Raw genomic sequence first — 24,302 nt, forward strand, 5'->3', positions numbered from 1 at the left:
ATATTAATGATATTAACGACATTAACGGGATTCTCGAACAGGATCGAGCAGGATCGAGTTGAGGAGATTAATTGACGGAGAATCCTCAAATGAGTTAATGCTCCATAGGACCCCGATCTTCTCTTGATATGGACCCTGCGTCTTTAAATCACTTCGCATGCTATAACTATAGATTGAATTATACCTGAATATCGCTCTATTTTGTTCGTGAACTTTATCTTCTCTTTAACGAAAAAATGATGACGATACTTTCTAATTTCTCCGTACATTTAACAGCGAGCGATCCTAAATGGGGCAAGTGATCCAATGCGCCAGGCTAAAAAGCCCGAAGTGGAGCGAGCCCCTAACCCCAATGACCACCCAGGTGGAAACCAGATAAGAGCGAGGGTCTCGCCCAGTCAGGCAGTTAGACACACCATGATTCTAGGCCTCACTGAAGCTTTTTTTTCTAAAGCGTTCCTGATTGTCTATGTTTTGAAGCTCGCCTCCTCCAAGAGCCCCAAAGGCCCCAGCCCGGCTTAGATACATTCGTATATCTCTAGAAGAACGTCCAAAGATAAGACGCATACGGCTAAATTGTGACTCCGACCGCCGACCACGACTGCGGTTGTATTATCTGCGTCGTCCCGTAGGGGCACGTTGTCTTCTTAATCCCGAACCGACTGAATGCCGACTCCGGCGTGAATCCCGGCCAGCACCGTCCGCAGTTCCTGCAGGAACTTGGTGACCTCCGCCTCCGTGCCCACTGTAATGCGCAGACAGCCCTCACACCCATATTCCTTGCCCCGGAAACGCACCACCACCCCCCGCTTCTCGGCCATCGCCTCGTAGGCCGCGAGCGCGGTGACATTGCTCGGACGCCCCTCGGCATCGAGCATCTCCACGAGCAAGAAGTTCGAGTCATGGCCGCCAAGGAACCGGCCCACGCCGGGGATCTGCGGTAGCTCCCGGAGCAGTCGGTCGCGCTGAGTGACGATCTGGTCGCGATATTGGCGCATGACAGCCATGTTCGGGGCCGTCAGAGCAGCCGTGGCCAGCGCGCTGGTCGGGCTGGAGATGTTGTACGGCGCCTTGAGGCTGTTCAGTAGCAATGCAATCTCAGGGCTGCTATAGGCCACACCGAGCCGGATGCCCGCCAGTCCAAAGGCCTTGCTCAGCGTCTGCATCACCACAAGGTTGGGCCACTCGGTCACCCACTCGGCCAAGCTGGCGCCCTCGTGCGCAAAGTCAATATAAGCTTCGTCCACCACCACCACGCCGTTCCAAGTCGGGTGCTCTAGCACCTTCTGGATATCCGCCTTGCGGATCAGGTTGGCCGTCGGGTTCCCTGGCGAGCAGATATAGGCTAACTTAATTGACGAGTCTGCTGAGAGGGCCTCGTTGACCTTCTCTGGCTGCAGATGGAAGCCATTGGTCACATCCAACGGCACCTTGACAATCTCAATGTCATTGACCTGTGCGCTCACGCTATACATTCCATAGGTCGGCGGGCAGGTAAGGATCTTATCCTTGCCAGGCACACAGAAGCACCGGAGTAGCGCATCGATCGCCTCGTCCGAGCCAACGCCGACAAACATATTCTCGGGGCGAAGGGTCTTTTGTGTGTGGTGGTGGGTATTGCGAAGGTTGCAGAACAATTGCTTTAATTCGATCTGGTGACTATAGACACAAATTGACGTCAGTATTGGCGATCTTTCATTCGTCTATGATTTTGCGCTGCTCTGAGAGATGATACTGACGGATCAGGGTATCGGTTCAAGCCGAGAAAGTCAATCTCAGGCTTAGATGCGCCTGTCGCACCACCAGTCTGCGGCGTCTGCAAGGCACCCTCACTGTTCAAGGCCAGTCCGGGGCCATAGGCATTCTCATTTGCGTCGAGGAGAACGTTCGTCCCATCGTCTTTGTAGTCACTGACTCATTAGCGTGGGGCCGCGCCGTTTGATGGATATAGGAGGCATACTCTCTGGCGCACCGGTAAGGCTGCAATTGTAAGATGTTAGGGCGGGCACATTTCTGCAAATCGAACGGTGATGTCCTTTGAGCCATAGTGGAGGATGTGCTGGTCTTGGAAGCACAAGGGGTTTTGAGACGCAAAACTTGGTGGGGGTGAGCGGGAGGACGTTATCGGAGGGAAAGCGGAAGCATTCCTCTTAAATGATCTTCCCCATTCAAGTTGACTCACCAGCAATCAATTCAAAGGTGCAGAGAACATGGAATGACTCAGACAACCATTTCGGTTCAGAGTTATTTAGATATAATTTTTTTTTTTTTTTTTTAAAAAAAAATTTACTCATTGACCATCTGCCAGGGTTTTAATATAAACCCCAAAGTAATTAGGAACTTGCTGGTACCGGCAAAGCGGTGCACTGAATGCGTGCCTCACTATTAACATATCTCCATGAAGTTTCCACAACACTATGCACGTCAGAGCAGTTGAAGTCTATCAGATGAAATATTTATTCTTGTTAATGGACAAGTGCCAGATACATGAATGTAATACATATGCCACACAACGCCCCTATATGCCCGATTTCTCAATGGCTCGCATAATTTCCTACAGAATAGTAATTCCAAAGAATTACCATCAACTGTATGACTATTCTTTCTTGATTTCGGCCTTCTCAGCCGATTGCTTGGACCGAGTCTTGGCCTTCTTATGCTTTTCCCGTTTCTCCTTGAGGTAGTTCCAACTTTTGCCAATACCAGCAGTCAGAGGCCCCTTGATGGTCTGGACAGTGCTGGGCCACCGGATGGTCTTCATGATGGACGTAGAAACCTCTTTTTGAAGGTGGTCATCATCAGCGATCCGGCGTTCGAAAGGACCACCCTGAGGGCGGCGAACAATCTCCTGATTGGAATCGTGATGTTCCTCCATCATCTTGTTGAACTCTGCCCGCGGGATTGCATAGCGTGACTGGTACTGGAAGTAGAGTTTCTGTCGGAAGGATTCTGGAAGACGTCGGACCATGTTTCCACGCTTGACAGGATCCATGTCCTGCACCATAGCCAAGATCGCGTCTGGATCATCGATCCAATCGCTCTGGCTACAGCGCGGGTCCTTGAATGTGACGTTGGGGAGGTTGTGAATGAGCGGTGCGTATAGTCTGCGGAAGTGCGCCATCTGTCCAGACACGATATTGCGCACCTTGCCCGGATCCTCTGCTGGGAGCACCATCCGCAGGTCGCCCATATAGCTGATACCTGCAATTGTGCTGTATAATTCGAATTCGCTGAAGTGTTCTGGAAGGAGCAATAGTGCGACTCGCAACGCAGACAAAAGGTTCATTTGGTTTGCCAATCGCACCTTCGGATGGTCTCGAAGGATCTTGACGGGCTTGTGGAGCCGGCCGGCGAGATATAGGGTATTCCACTGGGTTAAATCTTGGCAAAGCGTGTCCAAATTTACAACACCGTACTTGATCAAAGTTCCATTGACTGTGATATGAGTATTGAAGTAAACACCGGCCCCAAATCGGTCCTGGACTTGAGAGACCACGTAAGATCCGAGTGAGCCTAGCCCAGAATAGTGGTCGCGATGTTGAGTCAGATTTAAATCATGCCAATGTTGAGAATATGAGACACCAAATATGAAATCGATCATTTTCCCGGATCCCTGCTGCATGTTTTGAATGGCAGCAGGCGCCGACGGGTGTGTTGAGCTGGCGGAAGCAGCGCCAGTCTGTGTGAAAACACCTGATCCGTAGGCAAATGCATATCGAATTGGTGCTCGGAATTGCCAAAGAATCTGTCGCAGAGCCTCTTTGAATTCTTGATTTATGATCATATGTTGGTTGACACCAAAATCCCTCGACGGAAGTTCGGAGAAGTTGGAGATTGATAGATTCGGGTTATGATCCCAGTCTGCATCAGACAGTAATGAAGAAGTAGAAAAAGAAGCCGAAGAAGGTGATCTGATTGAGGCGACATTGTATAGTAGTTGGGATGTCAAAAGACTGGACTTTGCAGATCGGTGGGAAAGAGAGTCGGGGGTCGGACGGGATGGAATTGAGAGACGGCGGACCGAGGCGGGCAACCAGGGAAGAAGTGAAGACTTAGACCGAGAGTAAACCAGGACCCTAGGACCAGCGCTCCGAGGAATTGCCATCTATACAAAAGAGTGATTATTAGTTTGGATATTCTGTCGAGTAGAAAGTTTTGGGAATCAGGTTCGTACGGTTGGTCGCATGGCTGCGACTGAGACGATTGGAAGGAGTGGAGCGCAGGGCTCAAGCGAATCGATCAAGGAGAGCCCAAATTCCGCAGCATGGAGAGCGTTCTGCAGGAATCACTGGTTATGAGAAAGAGAAACTGGCAAGACTGGCGATGGCTTCGTCATCCAACTCGGGATCCGATGATGTCGTTCCGAAGCTTAGTAACGGGATGTCACGTGGGGGCGCGTCGCATAACAACGGAAGTAAACAGACCAAACAGCCCATACCAACATCGAACAACAACTTCCGCGACGTCAACCAGAGCCGGTTTGCGACTCCGAAACTGGGATTGGCTCTCCCTCCCAACATCATAGCATCATGGGATCTGAAATGGACACCTTCGCGGCCCGTTTGGCCAGCTTCGACACAGTGCTTAAGCCCGAGAAGCGGAGATCCTCGACAACCAAGGGTTCTAAAGTCATAGGGTGGCCTCACAAGAGACCGTCGCCTGCTGAGGTATGATGGACACATTGGATTCATGCTAGCAGCTCAGATTTTTGACGCGCAAATTCTGCTTCAGTTGGCACACGCAGGCTTCTACTACAAACCATACGAGACGAACCCGGACAACACAACATGTTTTCAGTGCAGTCGAGCACTAGATGGCTGGGAAGAGGATGATAATCCCATTATAGAGCATCTTAAGCATTCGCCAGACTGTGCTTGGGCTATCATGATGGACATTCAGCAACAAAGTTCCAACCCCACTATGATCGAAGATCCAACCGGTGAACGGATCACCCAGGCGCGGATGGGGACTTTTGGAGACGCCTGGCCTCATGATGGCAAGCGTGGCTGGGTTTGTCAATCGGAAAAGGTACCGAGATTGCATCGCAAACCTTGTAGCTCTCACTCACAATTATGACAGATGGTTGCAGGCGGATGGTTTTTCTGCCCTAATGAAGAGAGCACGGATCTGGCTAGCTGTGCATACTGTAAACTGTCATTGGATGGCTGGGAGCCGAAAGATGACCCTTTGTGAGTTCCGAGTCCCTCAATCGACCCTCTTCCTATTCCAGAATGATGCGCTAATATATTCAGTGATGAGCACTATCGCCGATCCTCAGATTGCTCTTTCTTCGTGTTTGCACAGCCTCCGGGAAAGAAGGGCAAGGGCGCCAAATCGAAAAAAATCTCGCACTTCCAAAGCATCCTCTCGACTATCGACCCAGTCCGTCGCCACTGTTGCATCCGAAGCCCCTGATATGGACATTGATGAAGCAATGGACAGCAGCATAATATCCCAGGCTACAGTCAAGCCCAAAGCTTCGAAAAAGGGAACCAAAGGCAAAGGAAAGAGCGCAAAAAACAAGAAGGAAGATGCTGGTGTAGAGAGCCAAATGGATGTCGACGTGACCGAGCCTGCTCAGTTGGAACCAGAGCCGGAGTCTTCTAAACCCAAACGCTCGGGCAGGGGGAAAAAGAGAGCTAGCGAGGATATCAACGATGATGAACTGGAACAAGTCATTCCAGTAGAGCCCGAAGAGCCGATCGCGGAACCACCAACCAAACGTCGAGCCACTCGCACAAGAGCCAGCAGTATTTCGCAATCCAATAACTACGAAACGCAGGACTACGTGATGCCTGATGCAGCTCCGGTGGATGAGGAGCCTCAGGAGGAGCAGCCCAAAAAGAGCCGTAAGGGTCCGAAAAAAGGCTCTGCTTCCAAGAGCCGCAAGGCCTCAGATGTATCTGTTGCATCCAAGACCACATCGCAAGCACACATTCCCCGTGACTCAGAGCTGGATGCAGCCATTGAGGCAGGTCTTGAGGCAGATGCACCTGAGGTAGCGGACGCCGAGCCGGAAGCCGAGCCCGAAAAGCCGCGCACATCGAAGAAGAGCAAGAGCAGCAAGAAGTCTAAGGCAGTTCCTAAGTCTGCTGAACCGTCCCAACTAGCTGAAGATTATGTGGATGAGCTCAAAGAGGAACCTGAACTCACGGCCGAGACAGCATTCGTGGACGCGGAGGAGGTAGAGGCGCCAGCGTCCAAGACAAAGTCGGGCAAGACTAAGAAGAAGGGATCCAAGAAAAGCAAAAAACAAGAAAGTGTTGAGGAGGAGCCAGCACCAAGCGGGCGTTCAGAGCCCTCAGAGCGTTCAGAGCAGCCCAAGCCCAATACCCATGACAGAGATGACCACAGACAGCGTGAATCTTTTGTCTCGGTAGAGATCATCAACCGACAGTCGACACCTCGATTAGACTCCGAGGTCGAATCAACCGAGAAAGCCACGAAAAAGAAGGCCTCGAAGAAGGAAGAGAAGCCAAAAAGGTCAAAGAAGACAAAGAAGGCGGTTGCACAATCACCCCCTTCTGCTGCTATCCCGCAGCCGGTCGGTGAACAAATTGGTTATGAATTGCCAGCTGGAGAGGATGAAGAATACGAAACTCCAGATGATTTTCCTGATCAGATTGAGATGGTCGAACCCCAACATGCACCTTCACCCGAGCCGCAGCACACAAATGAACGAACACCAGTTCCACCAAAGACGGCGAAACGATTCAGTGATATTCCACAGGAGGAACACCTGGCTCACTCTTTTACTGAATCTCAACATTCTCAGAGCAAAGAACGTCGTACATCTCAACAAGCTCCTCAATCCTCTGACAGAGCAATTTCGCCTCTTCCAGCGGCTCACCAGACTACTCCATCACTTTCACCTCAGTCATCTGATGCCGAAAATCACCCACCGTCATCTCGACCTTCTGTGACTCGGCCACCGGCTATTGTTACACCATCCAAGGAGCTGAAAGCCCGAGCTCCACCGGCGACAAGTACCCCATCGCCGTCCAAGCGAAATCTAAACGCAGGTTTCCCAGGTTTGGGCCAGCCATGGACTCCGGTTGATATCGATGAAGTACTGTTTGGGGAAGCTAGCGACAAGGAGAATGCCGACATCGCTGGGCTTCTCCGCGGTGCCAAGGCAGGACTGACTAGTCCGGAGAAGAAGATGACCGTAGAGGAGTGGATTATGTGGAATGCAAAGAATGGCGAAGAGCGGCTGAAACGAGAGTGCGAGCGGCTTGTCAGCCAGTTTGAGAGGGAGGGAGACCGGGCTATGCGCCGACTCGAGGCTATTGGGTGCATCGAGTGAATGACCATTATGCGGTGTTTTTATTTTATTTTGGCTTGCTTTATATGGGCCGGTTTTATGTTTGGGTTTAGGCGTTGTCTGGGCGGCTTCGGGATCTGAATAGCTCCACTATTTTCATGTTCAATGCCAATGTTGGCACGAGGAAACAGATTCTCTGGTCTTCCTCTACTATCAAAGATCATTCTAAAACTGATGTACAAAGAAACAACCCTTAACGCCATGGGTATCATTAATTAACTTTTTGTATGCCTGTGTTCAGGGTCTGCTGGACATTCGAGCTCTCAAGCAGCAATCAAGCGATAATTCCCAGTCTTCCCTCCCAGCTGTCTTCTTGCTTGACCCCATCACCACCCTTGCGACGCTTCTCATTCCGCTTGCGTCTCTTCTCCTCCCTCTCTTTTGCCTCGATCTTCTCCCTCTCCCGCAGCCTCTCTCCCAGATCCAGCTGCCACGCACGACGCTCCTCCTCCTCACGCACTCGCTTCTGGTGCGCAAGCATCTGCAGTCGGAGCCGCACATCCTCCACACCAGCCCGAACAACCTCTCCACTCTCTCCAGTTGCAATAAGATGCTGCTTGCTGTTCAAGTGCTCAATCCACTGGATGTTGTCCTTGAAGGTGAGGTCGCAGTCCTGGCAGTAGAATCCCGCACTTCGGCCCCTTTTGCCCTGGCCAGCGCCGGCCGGAACTATAGTCGTCTTGCCCACATTTGAATCGACCTTCAATCGGTCTTGGCGAGCAGTGGTCGCTTGTAGGGCGCTATAGTCGACGGGCGCATGATATTTCTTGCCGAGGAGCTTGGCTTCATATCGGGCCTTGCCCTCTGCTTTGCGCTTGGCTTCTTCGTCAGCGGCCTTTTTGGCGTATTCCTCGCGGTCCCAGGTTTTTCGGAACTCGGTATCCGAGGCAGGGGCGCCATAGGCGCCTTGTTGAGACATGATGATGTGAATTGTGGTCGGCGGAGAGCAGCTCAAGGTTCAAGTCGATTTCGGGTTGACGGTGGCGGTATTAGGTAATCGAAGGTGGTTCCACTGGGTCGCGCGGTTCAGAGCCGCATTGAAGTATGAGCTTTGGAACCCCAGTTGACAGCCGACCGCTAATGCTATCAATATTGAAGATCATTATGGCTTGATAAACACTTTTATTCCGGTAGATTATTGGGCGTATATGGTGGGGGCTCAATGAAGGCTTCCAGGCTGCGTAATTGTTAGGATGGCCCTTCCCAATACGCTGTGCAGGCACCGATAATAGAGTCAATTCCTGTCGAGTCACTCAGTCTCGAGAGCTCCCGAACCTAGTTCCTACAAAATTTATTGTCTTGACTTCAGAATAGGTCGACATGGCCGAAACCCCAGGCAGCCGCTTTAAGCGATCCGCCCTCTCAAGTCAGGTGTGTTGGCCGAAACATATCAGGAGGCCCCCCTCCTCACTCGGGTCCCTTCGTCTCATCCAACACAACCACATTGGACATATCTTGCCACCACCGAAAATATGTCTTCCACCAGACCCATGACAGACCTGTTGGATCTTCCCTCGGAGCTGCACATGCAGATTGCCTCTTTTCTCAACTACCCTGACGCACTCGCTCTGAAACATACCTGCCGCCACTTCTACGGAATGGTTTACACCGGCGTCCACTTGAAAGTGGACTGGCTGGTTGAGCGATTCGAGCGCAAACTCGACTGTCCTATGGAAGAATGCTCCTTTCGCACCGATGAGGCCTTCTGTAACAAGCGCATTCGCCGAATCATGGAGCGTCGCCGGTGGCATCTCGAGTGTCGTCCCACCCCAGGTGGCTGCTGGGTGGTTGAGGGCCGAACGTGTCAGACCGACTTGGTGTCTTCGTGGATCAAGAGACAAGGGCCACGAAAGGTTGCTAAGTCACTGCGGACCATCGGCCATGAAGGCTTGTGACTCCTTTTCCTTGATTTGAAGAGCTCAAAGCTGACCTCTTTTGACGATCTATAGCGGTAAACATCTGCCTTTGTGCGGTTGTGTTACAATTGATCTGGTGGCTAGTGCAAAGGTAAGAATAATGTGGCCTATACAACGGGGTGATTTCTGATCAAGCTTCTTTTTGATACACAGATACTGTGGCGCGGGATACGAGATACCACCTTATTTTGCCCTTGGGCCGTTAGCACAGTCTAGATGAGCCAGAGAGCTGTTAGAAGATCCATCAATGGTGATATCAATGGAAATCTCATTCCGCAAGAGCAACGCCAGAGCAATCTTTGCATCGTCTCGCCCTGTCAGACAAAGCCACCATGATCAGGTTGATATTCTACATATCTTACGCTTATCATATACCAGAGGCTCACAACCATCTCGGATATGCTTATTAAAGCTTTATTCCAACATGGGAGCCGGGTATACACTTCGTTTTAATCTCGCAACCTCGTGGTCATATTCTATGCCAAGAAATCATCCTATTCAAACGATATTGGCTCATGCGAATGCCTTAGTGGGTTGCAAAGTTCAGGAGATTTGATGAGCTTGACCTACGCAGGGCCATGCATGGATCGTTGTTATTTTATTACCATTAAGATCGATTTAATGTGCAAGTAAAGGCTTTCAGGCCTTGGTGTCACAGCTCAGATATCTGCACATGGATTCCGGCCCCGACCCAAACCTAGAACAGGTCAAATCTCGGATCTGGAGACCGCGTGCATCGCTGTGGAGCCCGACCCCAGTGTCTTTATTTGCCAATTCCAATTTTTTAGCATTTCCGCTGGCTGCAGACTCAACCAGCTGTTTCACGAGCCCTCATCCGGATAATCTAATCACTGACGTCATAACGACGTTCCTAGTACCTTATATTTCCAAGAAAGCATGCATTCCTGTGATGCCATAGAAAGCTATATAATTATCTGTATCTTCCAGACCTATTACAGTGCCAGAAGAACAAGCCAATTTGCACAATCGCAGAGACACAGCATTATGTCTGCCAAAGCCACCATCAACACCAGTACGGGTAGTCACTCCGTGGACCCGTACAAGTCGCAGAACTTTGAGGACACGCCACTGCCTCAGAAGGTGGAAGATCTTGTGGACTTTATTTCCCAGATCAAATTTGGCATGTTGACGACGAGACAATCTGAGGGCGAGTATCTGACTTCACGATGCATGGCGCTTGCGGGGAAGGTGAGTGAACCCAGATTTCCAAGTTACATTAAGATCTAGGTGATTTAGAGATTGGGACTTTGTGTCCAGTTACAAATTGCACAAATAGGCTAAGTAAGTCATTTGTCTCCAGGAGCACGGCGGCATTGACCTCATCTTCCATACCAACCTCTTCTCTGGCAAAACTATGGATCTCACTGTCCACCCACAAGAAACCAACATGTCTTTCTTGGATCCCATCACCGGCGCCTGGGCTTCGATCTCCGGTACTGCTTCTGTTGTTGCCGACAAAGAAACTGTGCAGAAATATTACTCACCTACGCTGAAGGCGTGGCTTGGCGACATGGGTGATGGTGTCCATGATGGCGGACCGACGGATCCGCGGATCGGGGTGATCAAGCTGGAAGCTAAGCTGGCCACACATGTGGTTGCGAAAAAGGGCATGGTTGGGCGAGCCATCGAGACTGTCAAGGGGGCAGTCCAGGGCGAAGTGCCTTCCGTCAATAGCATTCGCGAGCTGAATTTGGAGGAGCTAGCAGAATGTAAGGCCTCTCCCTCTCATAACCCCTTTATATTTCAAGATCTAACAGGCATCCAGGGCGCCGTACTCACCAGTAAATAATAGTAACCTATCGAGAGATTTTTTCTTCACAATCTGCATAACTTTTTGTTGACTCGATTATGTATGTTCGTTAGATATCAATACGCATAGTACGTTCGTATGTTCTTGGCAGCAAAGTGGTTACATACTACATTACATAGAAGACTTACAGTAGGCCCGACCCATGAAAAGTGCCCATGAGCAGAGTTCTGGGGTCATATGTAACTGAGTATCAACCCATGGAGGAGGTGCTCGCTGGCAACGAGAGGAGGTTGATGACGGCTGGGCTGAAAGCATCCCAAGCCCAGCACACTTTGTTCACGGAAAGTACAACATACAAGTACCATACTACATACTAGCGAAAGCCCAAAGGGATGTCGTGTCGTCTTTGGCTCTATGAAAAGCTATTGGGCTCTAGCCTATAAGTCATCAATAGAGTGACGGCTTGATTTCTGAATGAAGCAGATTGTGGTTTTGTTTGATTGGCACTATGCTCGTACATTAAACATTAGTGCAAATATAGAAAAAAGGGGAAAAAATGATCAAAGAGAAAGAGTCCGATGTTTGTTATTCTTCGCTCAGATCAAACGCTATAAATCGCTGCAGCATTAATCTCAACCCTCATGAACGCCCAACAACGATATGCAAGAAGATAAAAAGTTAGGTAGAAAAGACACAAGAAGAGAAAAAAAAAGGAAGCCATCACTGGCTCTACCATGTAAAAGCCTCCTCCACAAAATCCACCACATCTCCCCTCCCGATTCTCGCCCGGGCAGCCGCGCGTACCTCATCCGCAAATGCGCCTGGCCCGCAAACCGAGACCAAGGTAGCGCCAACCCGCTTCGGCATAATTTCGTCAAGGACCACATCCGCCCTACAACGGCCTGAGTGCATTTGAACCGTGGCAGACGGCGAGATAATATCTGTGGGGCGCTTGGGTTTCGAGACGAAGACCTTCGTGACCAGGATCTCGCGGCGCTGTGGTAGCCGCAGAATCTGGTCCATCCACTGGCTGATCCAGGCGAGATGCTCAGTAGAGCGGACAGACCAGATAAGATAGACGCGACGGGTGGCGGCGCGCTCGGTGGCAGCGCGTTCGACAAGGTCGCGCGCGTACATTAAATGGTGAGTAATGCCGGCGCCGGCGGAGAAGAGCACGGCAGTACCGTAGCTGGCGGCGTTGGCAGGATGCGAGCCGTATGGGCCTTCGATGAAGCCGGGGGCACGGAGGATTTGGTCTGGCTTGGACCGAGCGAGGTCATACAAGCGGCGGGTCATGCCTTGACGGGCACCAATGATAAGTGAAACTTCAGTTGGGCGGTAGGTGGGCTCGAAATAGTTGTCGAGTTCAGCGGCTTGTTTTTCGAGGGAGGATGGTGTCAGGATAGTTTCCTGGTTGGCGGAATCGGAGTCCAGGTATTTGGTGCCGTAGGGGGCTGCGCTGGTGGCGGGTTGGGCCCATGCGATGGAGAAGGGGTGGGACATCCACCAGGACACGCAGGGGATATAGGCGTAGACGTGGCAGCCGGGCTGGATGTTGACGCGTTTAGGAAGGTGGAAGGTAACACGACATGCCTCGCCGGGGAGTGCTTGAACCGTCATGTTGGTCGTCCCATGTTTGTGGGATAGGTTCAAATAGGCGAGGCGCATGAGTCGGGTGCTGCGTTCGATCAACCAGATCATGAGAATTGCATATGCCCAGGGTTTTTGCGGTAGACTGTCCAAGCTAAGATGGGCATATACACCGAGGAAAGCCAATAATGCAGCCAGCTGGTGAAGGTGCAGGAAGGTCTCGTAGAAAGCATGACGAATGGGAGATGGGGAGTGCAAACCAAGGAAGACCATCGCACTGGTACCGACCATGCCCCAGCCAAAAAACGGGGTGTCTCTGATGCGCTCGAGCATGGCCGACACATTCTGCTCATCAACTGCATTGACTGCCCACGCAGTTGTGTGGACAATAGATTCAAGCACGATGATACGGCCTAGCCACCGGTGTAGTAGATTATATGTGTCGAAGCTGATATGTAAGATTGAAATTAAAGGGTTATTGCGAGCTGCTAGGAGAAAGAGCGGCACCATGTTCAAGACAGCCAGGGTACCTGAGCGTCCACGGAGCTCTGCAACCAGCGCAGCCTTCTCATTGACACCGTAGTCCAGATATACGCAATACACCAGCTGACTGGTAAAGTAGAAGAAGATCAAGACGGTCTGGAAGCGGCTTGGCAATGTGCCAATGCCAATCGCCGACGACAGCTGAACCTCCCGATTGTGTCTCTTCCTTCCTAGCGGGGCGTACAGTATGTGTTTCTTCATGTTCGCCCACCATGTATACTGCTCTTGGCTCCAGAAGGTTTGTTGCCTCCGGGAAGCTGTGTTTGAGGTTATATGCCGAAGATATGCATGGCTCAGTTGCGCAACCCGGCCACAGAATATAGCGAAGCCGAAAATAATCACTGATACATAGATAATTCGAGTAATAATGACATCGCGAGGGACATCAACACCGCTTAGGCCCCTGGAGTATTCATAGATGTATGATGTATTTGATCCATAGCTTCGTTCCGCGAGATGCGGAGAGGGTACGGCCATTGGTTTGCCCCTCGGGACGCTTGTCAAGAAGGGCGTGATTCCAAAACGACAAGATTTGGCGAAGCAAATAACGTATTTGAGCTCCTTGTTTCTGCTCGCCCCGTCGATGAAAAGAGAGTGAAGGACCACAGAAAGTTACTTTGAGGACTCGCTCTTGTCCACAAGGATGTTGTGGGTAGTGGGATGCCGCTGGACCGTTTGGTTGCGGAGTGTCCGGAGAGAATGTCGATAGTCCGGCGTGGTGACGTCGAAACGAAGAAAATGAGGTCAGAGCTCTCGATGAGAATAAGAAAATGGAATGATTTGCAAGCGAGGCACCGATTATGATCGTGGGAGAATTGGGCTGCCAGGTATGCGTCGGTGACTGGAAGCCTATGATGCGATGCCTGTTCCGCGGCGGTTGAAGTAGGGAGTATGACCGAAGTGAATGGCGCTCCAATGGAGCCTGAGCCCAAGGCTTGCACTAGTCAACAGCGAGGGAAATGACGAGCTCTAACCGCTTGAAGCCGTATGGTATTTGAGAAAAACCAGTAGACTCAGTGGATCAACAGAACACAGATCTTCCGTTGCTCACTGCGCGTCAAAGGCATCGTCTAGGGCAAAGGAATGCAGGCAAGGGAGGACGATCTGTGGTGGAAGGGTACGTTTTTCTCTCGCGCAGAGATACCGATGTTCCAAAAGAAACGAGCGACAACCACGGCGGTCGCGAGGATGAAGGAGATGGGTCTCAAGAGCTGAGCTGAGGATGAAAGTCCCAAAGGGTGTCTATGCTGCCAACGCCAAGGCACGAAGCGTCTATATTCTATAAGAGGATGCAGGGAACCCGCCGAGCAAAGAATAGAAAGAGAAATGTCGATCCGCGCGTACGCCAACGATCAACAAGAACACCTGTTGGGGCCGGGGGGGAACGGGGAACAAGGGAGGAATATATTCGCCTGATTCCGAACCTAACTCCAAGAAATCACTATCGACACCACACCATGTCCGAGCGAAGAGTGGTGCCATCCACCTTCACCGACTCCTCCACTTCATCATCTCGACCACTGGTGCTGGGCAGCAGCTCCGCCATCTGGCTGTTGGCGTTGGCCCTGTTCATTTGCCAGGGGTCGTGGGGCCAATCGGGAGGACTCATCCGATGACCAGGGAGTCGCGCCAGTGTTTCCCGTGCTTTTTCTGGCGTTTCTCAGGGAGCCAGCCGCCCGGGCACTCTAGTCGCCAGCTGAAACAGGAGGTCCGCCGGATGGCCCTTGCAGATCTGCGACGCTGCGACCGGCGTCACGCCCTGGGTCGCCATCATTGCAGCGGGCTTCCATCGCTAGCCAATCCAGACACATTCCCGGCATGATTCAGCTGGCAGGGTTCATTCGATCCGGGCTGTTCTCGCTTTGTCAGGAGCTTGGGCCATGGTGGGTTTGGGTTCGTCAGGCAGAAGCCTTGTGCTTTGTTTCAGAGCTGTCAATTGGAAACCACCGATTGTGCACCATGAGTATTGGGGCCTTCTTTGCCCCTTTGGTGGCGTAGCGGGAGATAAGAGAGCCCCATTTTGAGAGGTATTATCGTATAATCCCTGATCCCGCTCTTTTCTTTCATCTTCCAGCAACAGAAAGGATCACACGATGTTGGAGCTTTGGACATGGAAGAACGTTGCCCGATCGGCCGATCGGGGTTGGCTGGTTTGTGCCTGAATCCTAAGGATGCCGTCGAATGTGCCACTCCGTGTGGCCTGTTGCACTAAACCAGTGGAGAGGCTGATGAGGAGTAGAGCCAACGAAACGACCCGTGCATTATGCCTGACTCGTCGGTCTGGACCCGGGGCACAGAGTATAGCAGCACCCATTATTGATCTATCTTTATCGGCGTCTCGCAATAATACCGTCGCCATGTTTCTGCTGAACCTATTATCTTTCCATTTTCATCTGATCGCACTATCGTTAAACCCTCAACAAGCTGTCATATTGTGACTACTGTAACGGGCTATAAATGACGGCCAGTTTCACTTGTTGCTGGCGTGGAATTCTTCCACCAATCCGGCCTCGTCGTTTTTTAAGCAGAAGTAGCAATCCTGATAACAATCCACAATGGCGTTATGCAATCATACATGAATCTGCTAGCACCGACTATACGGATCCTTTCTAAAACGTTGGGATCATGATGAACTCATGTAGGTACTGCTATTGCATAAGAAGGATAATAAAAGCAGCAATTCAATGGCGATACCAGCACGCCACAATATGAACTAACCACCACTCTCACGTCCACGCATTACGGGGTCTCCAAATAATGACAGCAATTCCACATAGGGCACATGTTCTGATGGATCACTTTGAATCGCAGTTTCGAAATCCAGCATCGTCACAGCTCCTTTGATCCGGTCATACAAAACATTGTGCTTTCCGGTATCGGGAACATAAATCGATAAGGACCGAAGAATGTAAATGGCCTTTTCACACTCCTCGCGAATGAGAGTCCGTTCGTGGCCACCGAGGCTATCCCAGATCCTTGCAACGATTTCTCCAGCTTTGTAGGGAGGGACCAGTGTCCTTCCGTAAGGAAAAATGCTTGAGCACACGATGTCTCCAGCAAGAATCATATTAGCGAACACATTATAAACCCCGTGGCGTGATTCTGATAAACGCTCGTACACGGTGCATTCCGCATTCAACCTAGACAAATAAGCATAGTTAGATAAGAATCTGGAAAATAACAGCGATTAATAAATGCGTACGCTTGCTCATGTCGGAGGCCCCAGCATTTCGCAATGTAGCGAGTCCCCTGATGGTCAATCTCAAAAATAGCCCTTTCTTGCTGACTAGAGGGAGATATAACATGAGAGATATTTAAGACTGAAGTAATTCCTCTTTGATCACTGAGAATGATAGAATTTGGAGTAATATTGCCTGTCAATCCAGTTACTAGACTTCCTCCAGTAGCATAATTCCTAAGTGGAGTTTGGCGGGTGGAGGATTGAAGACCAGTCTGCCCTCGCAGCTGATAGTCCACATCAGCGGGTATACCCTGATATAACTTGAGCACCACTTACTCGTTCTGGTTTGAAGTCAGGATCTTCGGTGAAGTCATGGCTAATTCAGCAAGGATACACAGCCCTGCAAAACACTGCCGCACAGACAAATTGGTATCGGGCGCTCGGATTGGTCTAGAGATACAGAATGCAAAGTCTGCCGTTCGCTTAACAAACATAGTTCCCTCATACGTTGACAAAAATCCATAACGTAAACCGAAATTCCTCATTTGTGCGACAAGCCTGTAGGAATATTAGTAACAGTGATATAGCGCTGTTGAAAGTCGCACAAACCGAGTTGAGGCCCAAGCTGTACCCGAGACCCAAGATCGGAGACAGATAACCGAGCAAGGTCAAAAGTCCAGAGTGTCTTGAATTCAACCACGATCTTGATTTCAGTAAGGCGGTCGTTATTATCGATCGTTACACCAATAGCGACATCCGGTATGGCGTCTGTTGTCGTGAAAATGGCCTGGATACTAAAGAAGGTTGTGACTGTCCAAGAACCTTTGACACAGGGACACAGACATTGTTGACAAATCGCCCGGACAGGCCAATCTCGTTTCCGACCAGGTAAAGTTCATCAGAGTCCGAGTGAGGGATTTCAAATCGAAAGCTTGTGGTTGCAAGCGCTGATCGAATGTCTTGGTCGAATGTTCTCCAAGGGTGCATGAAACTTTGGTGGAGGAATTCGTTGGACACGGCTTGGGCATGTATTCCCGTCGCATGTCTTATCACAGGCAAGGGGTTTGCGTGGACTTGCGTGGTAGTCTGCATCTTGAAAAATTGAAAGAGATCGAGTTGGAATGATGAATAGGATATTCAAGTGGGACGTAGAAGAGGAGTCAAATGAGAGGAATGACGAGCAAGTATACTACAATAAGCTTTCTGGAAACTAAGCCCAATTTGGAAATTCATAGGTGGCTGAGCTGTTGTTGCGGTAGAGTTCAGGCATCAACATGGGTGAGAAGCCCGAAAAGCTCTCCAGTATGCACTTGAAAATAAACAAATGCCTATAAACCAGTGTATAATCAGCAAGCCAGCTCATTTTTGAAGGAAAGTGTTGATTTCCCACATCTTTCATATCGGGCAGCCTCATCTCAGTTTTGGACTTATGGTTTGCGTATCAGACGCATGCGGACTTTTCTCGCCTCAAAATCGTTATTATTCAGCTCATTTCACTTCATATTGAGATTCCTAGCTTTTCTAGGCTGAAGTCAAGGGTATACTTCTTAGTACGGTGACTTACATGGCTGAAAACATTTGTCATGCTGAGGGTGGTAAAAAAACTGTATAAAACCAGTATCCAGATAAGGTGGGGAGTGAGGGGAAGAAGTTCAGGCAGATATCAGGCGACAAAATTTCAAGGCGCCTACTGAGCCGTAGTCATGTATCTCGATATATCGGTTCATGTAAAGACATGCCTCTTCCCCGATGGATCTATCTCTGAGCTACCTGGCTATAAGAAAATATCAACGAGATCTAAATCCATCTCCAATCACCGCAGGCGCTTATCATGTAGTAAGCTCTATATACAAACAAAATTCCAAAAGAAAAGGTGGTAACAAGAAGCTGGGTTATTGGGAGTCGCAAAGATGAAGTTCATTCTTTATTAGGGAATAATGATAAACTAAGGGTGACGATTTCGTCACGTGGTAACACTCCCTCCTGAGTAACTAAAAGTGGGGCTAGTCACGTATGTGTCACGTGAGACCGATCATACTTAGCCGGACACCCACGTGATGCTACTAGGGGCTGACTTCATTGGCTCGTCAGGTAGGCTAGGGATGGATACCCACAGTGCCTTCGACTCGATGGTGGTGTTGCACCTCCTCAGCAATGTGCGAATGGCCTAGAGAACCTCTTGATCACATCTCTAGAATTTGCAGCAGCCTCAGTGATGCGACCATAATCAAAATGACACGTAACCTGGAAATCATGCATCTGCCCGCCATACATCGCGTTATCAATGTCCACAAACTCACAAACACGTCGCAACCTACCCTGGACTTGCATGCATGAACCGCATCACTGATTCCTTCCCCTCATCTGAGGCTCAACTTGTTGGCCTCGAAGCTGTTGCTACAGAGTCAACGTCCTCGCGAGATGACGGCGAATATATTAATGTTCTCCTCTGACAGAAAATCGAGGCCAAACAGTTTCTCAACCATTCCAAATTCTTTAATGCAGGGAATGCAGGGCATGCAGAGCCAACCTGTACGGGTTGAAGGGGCTCATATCCGTTTTCCTAGTGAATGGTGAGCAGTGTTGAATCATACAACTCGGAATGAGATTCGTAACTCGATTCCCCGATTCTAAGTGAAGTCCAACCTGAACCACCTAGCTACGCCAACCTAAGAAATACTCCCCTTGTAGAAAGCCAATAGAACCAGGATGTGAGTATTTGCATTGAGAAATTGAAACCAGAAACAAAGCATGAACAAAATAGCTCAATAACAGGATGACCGTATCTGGTCCAACAACAGAGAACTTGGCTTTCGCCAACCAACCGCATGTACCAAGCCATGGGAGCTTGTGTTTCTTCCGTCACGTTTGTAAAACCCGACCACCTTGCTTTGAAGCCCAAGAATTTGGGTTTCAGTCGATTCTGCTCGCGATGTAGTATCGTCCTACTCCTAAGTTATCCCGTCCGGCCACCACCATGGAATCGTAGTGGCGAATCATCCACCCGAGGTGTGCTCGGTAAACCTCAGGGTGGTCAACATAAACTTGACGGTCAAGGCAGGCTAGTATCTCATGTGTCGCTCTCATGGCTGTGACATCAAAGTCCCCACTCGCCATGTCCCAGGCACAGGGAGTCGCAGCGACTCCTCGCCAGGGGGGCAAGGATTGATTCGCCGTATTAGTCTTAGTGCTAGGACTGAATGGTGCAATTAGATCAGATATATCACTTGGAGGATTCGAGACGGATGGGGAGAAAGCCTCTCGTAGTGCGGCACGAAACCCATGCACAGGCGATGTGCCTGGAGTGGGTATATCGACAAAGGAGTATGGGATGTAGGTATCATCCAGCGGTAGATCCGGATCACACGGAACCGAATAATAACAGTATCGCGCCGTGTAGAGGTATGTATACTCCATGTAGATTAGAGCAAACAGAGGTCCGGGATCATAATGAGCCGTTCGCGCAAGAGCTATCAAGCAGCCACGAAACATCCGAGCACACTCGATCGGACTATCCCGATCGCCGATCGCCCAACAGAGATTGGCCACTCTGCCGGAAATTCCATCACTAACATAATCAAACACGTCGTTGGATAGAAGTGTTCCCCAAGTGGTAGCGCGGGCCATTAGAACAGAACTTGGTTCTAAAAATTGAAAACAATCGAGATATGATGGTAGGGTCGAGTCGTAGAATCTGGCCAGAAACAGGGTCTGTAGAGACGGAGAGGTCGAATTGAAGGTGGACATTAATGGGGGGGGCTGAGGTTTTATTGTGCAACAATGGTATGAAAAGAGTACTTTCTCAAAGAGCTTAGGAAGAGGGCCGCTTAACAACTTCTCGGCAGCAAGTAGTGGTCCTGCTAGATTTCCGAAATGAGCCCACTCTCCACCTTGATCGGGACAACTGAGTTCGTCTGCGTATGCTAACCCGTGAAAGAAAGTGCTCACAGCACGAGCTTCGCCGACCATCTTCTCCGGCTTGTGGTGAGCCAAGTAAAAGAGCCCGCTGAGTGCGGCGGTGGCCAAGTTGCTCACTCGGACAGGTTGTAGCCCTGTCATGACCTGCACTTGGTTGATGCGGCTCACGGGTGATGTTGCTCTTGTGACTGACATATCGAAAGAACATCCGGCTGCTTTTGCGGTAATGAGCGTGATACTGTACCCCACCCAAAGAGGATCTCGCTGGATATGACTTTTCAAAAGAGGCCCGCACATAGCCTCTGGTAGGGAGAGAGAGTTATGAACCTTGCCAGTCATCCCAGCAGCTGCACCCTCGGGTGTGGACCATGCAAATGAGTCTTCCGACGAAACAGTCGGGCGAAGAGCAGATATCGAAAGGTTTGGCTTGTATTCGTTCATGTTGCCGAGCGCAGCCTGGGCCATTTGAAGCCAAGTTTGCCCACGATGTGTCATATTCGCGGCCTCACGAGTGGTGAAGTTGGCAGCAACACGCTTGAGCTCTTCAAGGCAGAGGGGCCGAGTTTTATAGCAGACTCCATCACAGGTGAGAAGATCATCAGTAGGGCCATGGTAGGAGTCATTGAGGTGGATAGATGATTGCGCAGACTTAGTAGCTGCAGAAAAGTTTTCTTGAAGCTGAGTGGTCTTTTCCATCTCTTTCCGTGGATTTTCAGCCATGCTTGCAGTTTTCGAATGCGACTTGGAACTCGACAACAGTTCCATGTTTTTTTCGTTCCCATTCACTTCTTCAGCTTGATTGCAGTCTTGCCTCGTGTTGACTCTGATGTAATAAGAGCCTGCTGGGATTCGTAGAGTGCTGTTGGAAGGGATTTGCTGGGCTTTGGGATCGACGGCGGAAACCTATACTGAATCAGCTCATAAATAAGTAGAAACAGAATCACAGCATTGAATCTCACCTTGAATCTCATCAGCATCGTCGACAACAGCTTCATCATCCCAGCTCGAGCAAAGTGTTGACCAAGACACATGTGCTTTCCACTTCCAAACCACATCCCAGAACGGTCCATTGATCTTTGAACCTCCTCACTGGATTCTATCCATCTTTCAGGTCGGAAGATAGCAGCATCATAACCGTAGACATTCTGGTTGAGATGGATCACCCGCTGATGACATCCAACAGTCGTTCCGGCGGGGATATAACGGTCACACAGGTTCATTCCACCTTGTGGGACAATTCTCTCCAAATTTAACTGAACTGTGGAAGCGCATCGAGTTCCTTCCTTGATCACTGCGCTTAGGTACGAAAGCCGGCATAGATCTTTCAGAGACGGAGGGTAGGAAAGATCTGCTGTTTTGATCTCCTCCTGGAGACGGGCGAGAGACGTTTGGTTTTGGAGCAAAAAGAAAACCGTCCAAGCCAGGTTGATTGACGTGGTCTCAGACCCGGTAAGAAGGGTCGTGAGTGTCAGGCCGATAACTTTTTCGTGGCTGATCATCGAAGGATTGGACCTTCGCGCTTCCAAAAAGACGCCAAGCAAGTCCAGACGCTTCGATTCCGAATATGCCTCTGTTTGCATATTCTCTGTTCGGGATCTGATTCGATCAAGACAGAGACCCACCAATGGCCCACTCGGACCGATAAAAAAGCTCAAAGCGCGGGCAACCCACATAAAAAGTGTCGGAGCTGCCGCAACGTACGTCCAAAGCCCAGAAACGGCTTCAACTGTCTTCAAAACTCCACCAACATCTGTCCCTTGTCTCATGCAGCCCAGATCGGTTGAGAAAGCAATACCATTCATAGTGTCAAATGTATAGTATGAGATCCACTTGTTCAGATCGAGAACCTCAAGCTTTTGGCAAATATCCATGAACTCCATCGTACTGCGATCCATGAGATGCTCATAGTCCAGAACCGATGCCCAGGAGAAGGATTGTCCAACAACTTTCTTAATACTTGCGTGCTCCCCTTCATCCATTATTCCCTCTATTCCCGACACATCTCGGCCTTTATACCAGGCTGTCAGCCCTCTATACATGTGTCCCTATGATTTATTAGCATTTTCCCTCTGGATTCTTTTGGTGCCATTTTCATACCTTTTTCAACAATTTCAATGGATTTGTCTGATAGATTTGAGGTACCTCGGTAGGATCCCCAACACTCAGCGCATTAGGGCCAATACGAATTAGAGGACCATGACGCTGGTGCCACCAGCAAATAGTCTCAGCCCAGTCACCTTTAACCATATGATATATCTTCCAGTAGTCTGTAAACCGTGCCACAAATGGTCCAGGAATACCAGAAAGCTTTCGGGCAACTTGAATGCTGTATATTGCAAAGACTGCCACAATTGACACGGCGGCAATTGTGAAGTCAATCATGATTGAAAAAGGATATCTCAATTGCAAGTGACAAAACTAGGCTTGGTGGAAGGCTCTGTCTGGATTCTTCGGGTGAAAAACAAGATACTTGGACTTTTCATTGATATTGGATGACCGAGGAAATTATATGGGGCTTTATACCTAGCTTGCTCAACTTTGTGATGATATCCTAAAATCTGTCCGGTATGTGAGGCCTGAACCATGCCCACGCTCAGAATCAATGAAAGTTTTCCTTATTGCTCAGCATATGTCTGTTACCTATTAGGTAGGTATGTTGCTGCGCTCATGTCCGAATTGGCAAGGCCGATAGGTAGGAGCATTGGCAGATGAATGCGCCGGAAACAGCACCTCATACCTTCGTGTAACCAGTAAATGGCAACAGAAATTATAAGAGCCTTAGCGCCTTATCCTTGAGCATTAAATCGTCACCAGAATTTACATTCTGGGAAGGAGCTACAACGCAACAGAATCCAGAATCGAGACACTGCATAATAATTTACAGCAAATACGGATGTTTCCAAATCTTCGTAGTCTTCAATAGTCTAGTTGCAGTCAGCGGTGAGAGAGAGATCTCTTAGGACCCTCAGTCAATGCCCCCTCCCTCCTCCCCAGTGTATATGAGTATGTCTTTAGTGAATATGTATACTCTTCGAAGATAATTTTAGTCACTAACAAGATTCTGTATATCAATATAGAGACACTAGTAGTAAGATTATGGACTCTGATTGGTTATGTAGCGCGTGGAGGGTCTTACGTATGATATCTTGGGGGGTGTCACTACAGCAGCATTACATGAAATGTGTCAATATAGTAGGATACGGTATCGGCTAGGAAAGCTAGGATCCAATGGAACGAGATGCTCAATATAGTGATGTATTAGGTGACTGAACTATCTAAATGTGTAGGTGGGGGAATGTTGAATATTCCCTACCTCGCTGTCTAGCGTGTTACAGCGCTAGGTTCCGAGTATACCCGGGATACTATATAAAACACGTAGCAAATCGAGTATCCCTGTAATATCCTGACGACTATAGAGATATGTAGGTCTCGCCCGCATTATGCAGTCTTCCTTCTCGACAAAATATACTAAATATATACCCTTTCTGGCTATTTACAGGAGTCACATTTGCTACCTACGTCATGATGCGTGAAATTGTGGTTTACCTTTGCTCATGTAGGTGATGTGCAACCAACCATCAGATAAGTTATCCACATCTACCTATCAACATTAGGCACTGATCGATCGACGCCATACAGGTAGGTAGGTGGTTTTTTGCCACGTAGTTCGATTATATGTTTACAAGCCGCAGATATTTATCGCATTAAACAACCCCCAGGTTACTATTAAGCCACAGAATTACCTGGCAAGTGGAATGGGGTGTCAATACGGCGGAAGCTCCTCCAGCATTCGTGCGAGTCCGAGTATTACAGGGATACCCGAATCCACTAGTGTTTTATATGGTAACCCGGGTATCTTCGGAAGCCCAGTGCGGTCAGGTATTACCAGCCGCACAGGGGTGTCATTCAACTAGCATCCAGATAGACTTTCCTTCTTCGGACAACCTGAATTTCATTGGATTATCTGCATACGCTACCATACCGTATTCCGCAACTCTATCATTGCCGTCTAAACTTCGGCGTTAGATGAGCTTCTGTCACTCTCTGTATCTACAAAGC

At 49.5% G+C, this 24,302-nt stretch overlaps 10 protein-coding genes across 10 annotated transcripts; 3 read left to right on the forward strand and 7 right to left on the reverse strand.

Moving 5' to 3' along the window:
- Nucleotides 1-647: 647 nt before the first annotated feature.
- N7462_005801 (histidinol-phosphate transaminase) lies at nt 648-2,046 on the reverse strand (the record flags this gene model as incomplete). The annotated part of the gene is made up of 3 exons (XM_057077519.1): nt 648-1,659; nt 1,740-1,910; nt 1,961-2,046. The coding sequence occupies 3 exons, from the start codon at nt 2,044-2,046 to the stop codon at nt 648-650; spliced, it is 1,269 nt and encodes a 422-aa protein (XP_056933099.1).
- Nucleotides 2,047-2,596: 550 nt separating this feature from the next.
- N7462_005802 (phosphatidate cytidylyltransferase) lies at nt 2,597-4,186 on the reverse strand (the record flags this gene model as incomplete). Its single annotated transcript, XM_057077520.1, has 2 exons — nt 2,597-4,105; nt 4,175-4,186. The coding sequence occupies 2 exons, from the start codon at nt 4,184-4,186 to the stop codon at nt 2,597-2,599; spliced, it is 1,521 nt and encodes a 506-aa protein (XP_056933100.1).
- Nucleotides 4,187-4,529: 343 nt separating this feature from the next.
- Nucleotides 4,530-7,306, forward strand: N7462_005803 (baculoviral IAP repeat-containing protein; the record flags this gene model as incomplete). Its single annotated transcript, XM_057077521.1, has 5 exons — nt 4,530-4,667; nt 4,732-5,010; nt 5,080-5,189; nt 5,253-5,382; nt 5,459-7,306. 5 exons carry the CDS (start codon nt 4,530-4,532, stop codon nt 7,304-7,306), a joined length of 2,505 nt encoding a protein of 834 aa, XP_056933101.1.
- A 292-nt stretch (nt 7,307-7,598) lies between these two features.
- N7462_005804 (U4/U6-U5 snRNP complex subunit SNU23) lies at nt 7,599-8,243 on the reverse strand (the record flags this gene model as incomplete). Its single annotated transcript, XM_057077522.1, has 1 exon — nt 7,599-8,243. One exon carries the CDS (start codon nt 8,241-8,243, stop codon nt 7,599-7,601), a length of 645 nt encoding a protein of 214 aa, XP_056933102.1.
- Nucleotides 8,244-8,796: 553 nt separating this feature from the next.
- Nucleotides 8,797-9,219, forward strand: N7462_005805 (uncharacterized protein; the record flags this gene model as incomplete). The annotated part of the gene is made up of 1 exon (XM_057077523.1): nt 8,797-9,219. One exon carries the CDS (start codon nt 8,797-8,799, stop codon nt 9,217-9,219), a length of 423 nt encoding a protein of 140 aa, XP_056933103.1.
- A 1,026-nt stretch (nt 9,220-10,245) lies between these two features.
- On the forward strand, nt 10,246-11,046 carry N7462_005806 (blue light-inducible protein Bli-3; the record flags this gene model as incomplete). Its single annotated transcript, XM_057077524.1, has 3 exons — nt 10,246-10,449; nt 10,562-10,970; nt 11,027-11,046. 3 exons carry the CDS (start codon nt 10,246-10,248, stop codon nt 11,044-11,046), a joined length of 633 nt encoding a protein of 210 aa, XP_056933104.1.
- A 694-nt stretch (nt 11,047-11,740) lies between these two features.
- N7462_005807 (ferric reductase family protein) lies at nt 11,741-13,621 on the reverse strand (the record flags this gene model as incomplete). The annotated part of the gene is made up of 1 exon (XM_057077525.1): nt 11,741-13,621. One exon carries the CDS (start codon nt 13,619-13,621, stop codon nt 11,741-11,743), a length of 1,881 nt encoding a protein of 626 aa, XP_056933105.1.
- Nucleotides 13,622-15,857: 2,236 nt separating this feature from the next.
- N7462_005808 (uncharacterized protein) lies at nt 15,858-17,417 on the reverse strand (the record flags this gene model as incomplete). Its single annotated transcript, XM_057077526.1, has 5 exons — nt 15,858-16,284; nt 16,347-16,430; nt 16,662-16,883; nt 16,931-17,112; nt 17,169-17,417. 5 exons carry the CDS (start codon nt 17,415-17,417, stop codon nt 15,858-15,860), a joined length of 1,164 nt encoding a protein of 387 aa, XP_056933106.1.
- A 1,821-nt stretch (nt 17,418-19,238) lies between these two features.
- Nucleotides 19,239-21,008, reverse strand: N7462_005809 (uncharacterized protein; the record flags this gene model as incomplete). The annotated part of the gene is made up of 1 exon (XM_057077527.1): nt 19,239-21,008. The coding sequence occupies one exon, from the start codon at nt 21,006-21,008 to the stop codon at nt 19,239-19,241; it is 1,770 nt and encodes a 589-aa protein (XP_056933107.1).
- A 17-nt stretch (nt 21,009-21,025) lies between these two features.
- On the reverse strand, nt 21,026-22,625 carry N7462_005810 (Cytochrome P450; the record flags this gene model as incomplete). The annotated part of the gene is made up of 2 exons (XM_057077528.1): nt 21,026-22,288; nt 22,341-22,625. 2 exons carry the CDS (start codon nt 22,623-22,625, stop codon nt 21,026-21,028), a joined length of 1,548 nt encoding a protein of 515 aa, XP_056933108.1.
- Nucleotides 22,626-24,302: the final 1,677 nt, after the last annotated feature.

Source organism: Penicillium macrosclerotiorum, assembly GCF_028827735.1.
Source record: "Penicillium macrosclerotiorum strain IBT 26536 chromosome Unknown utg000006l_segment0_segment0, whole genome shotgun sequence".
NCBI classification, from domain to species: Eukaryota; Fungi; Ascomycota; class Eurotiomycetes; order Eurotiales; family Aspergillaceae; genus Penicillium; species Penicillium macrosclerotiorum.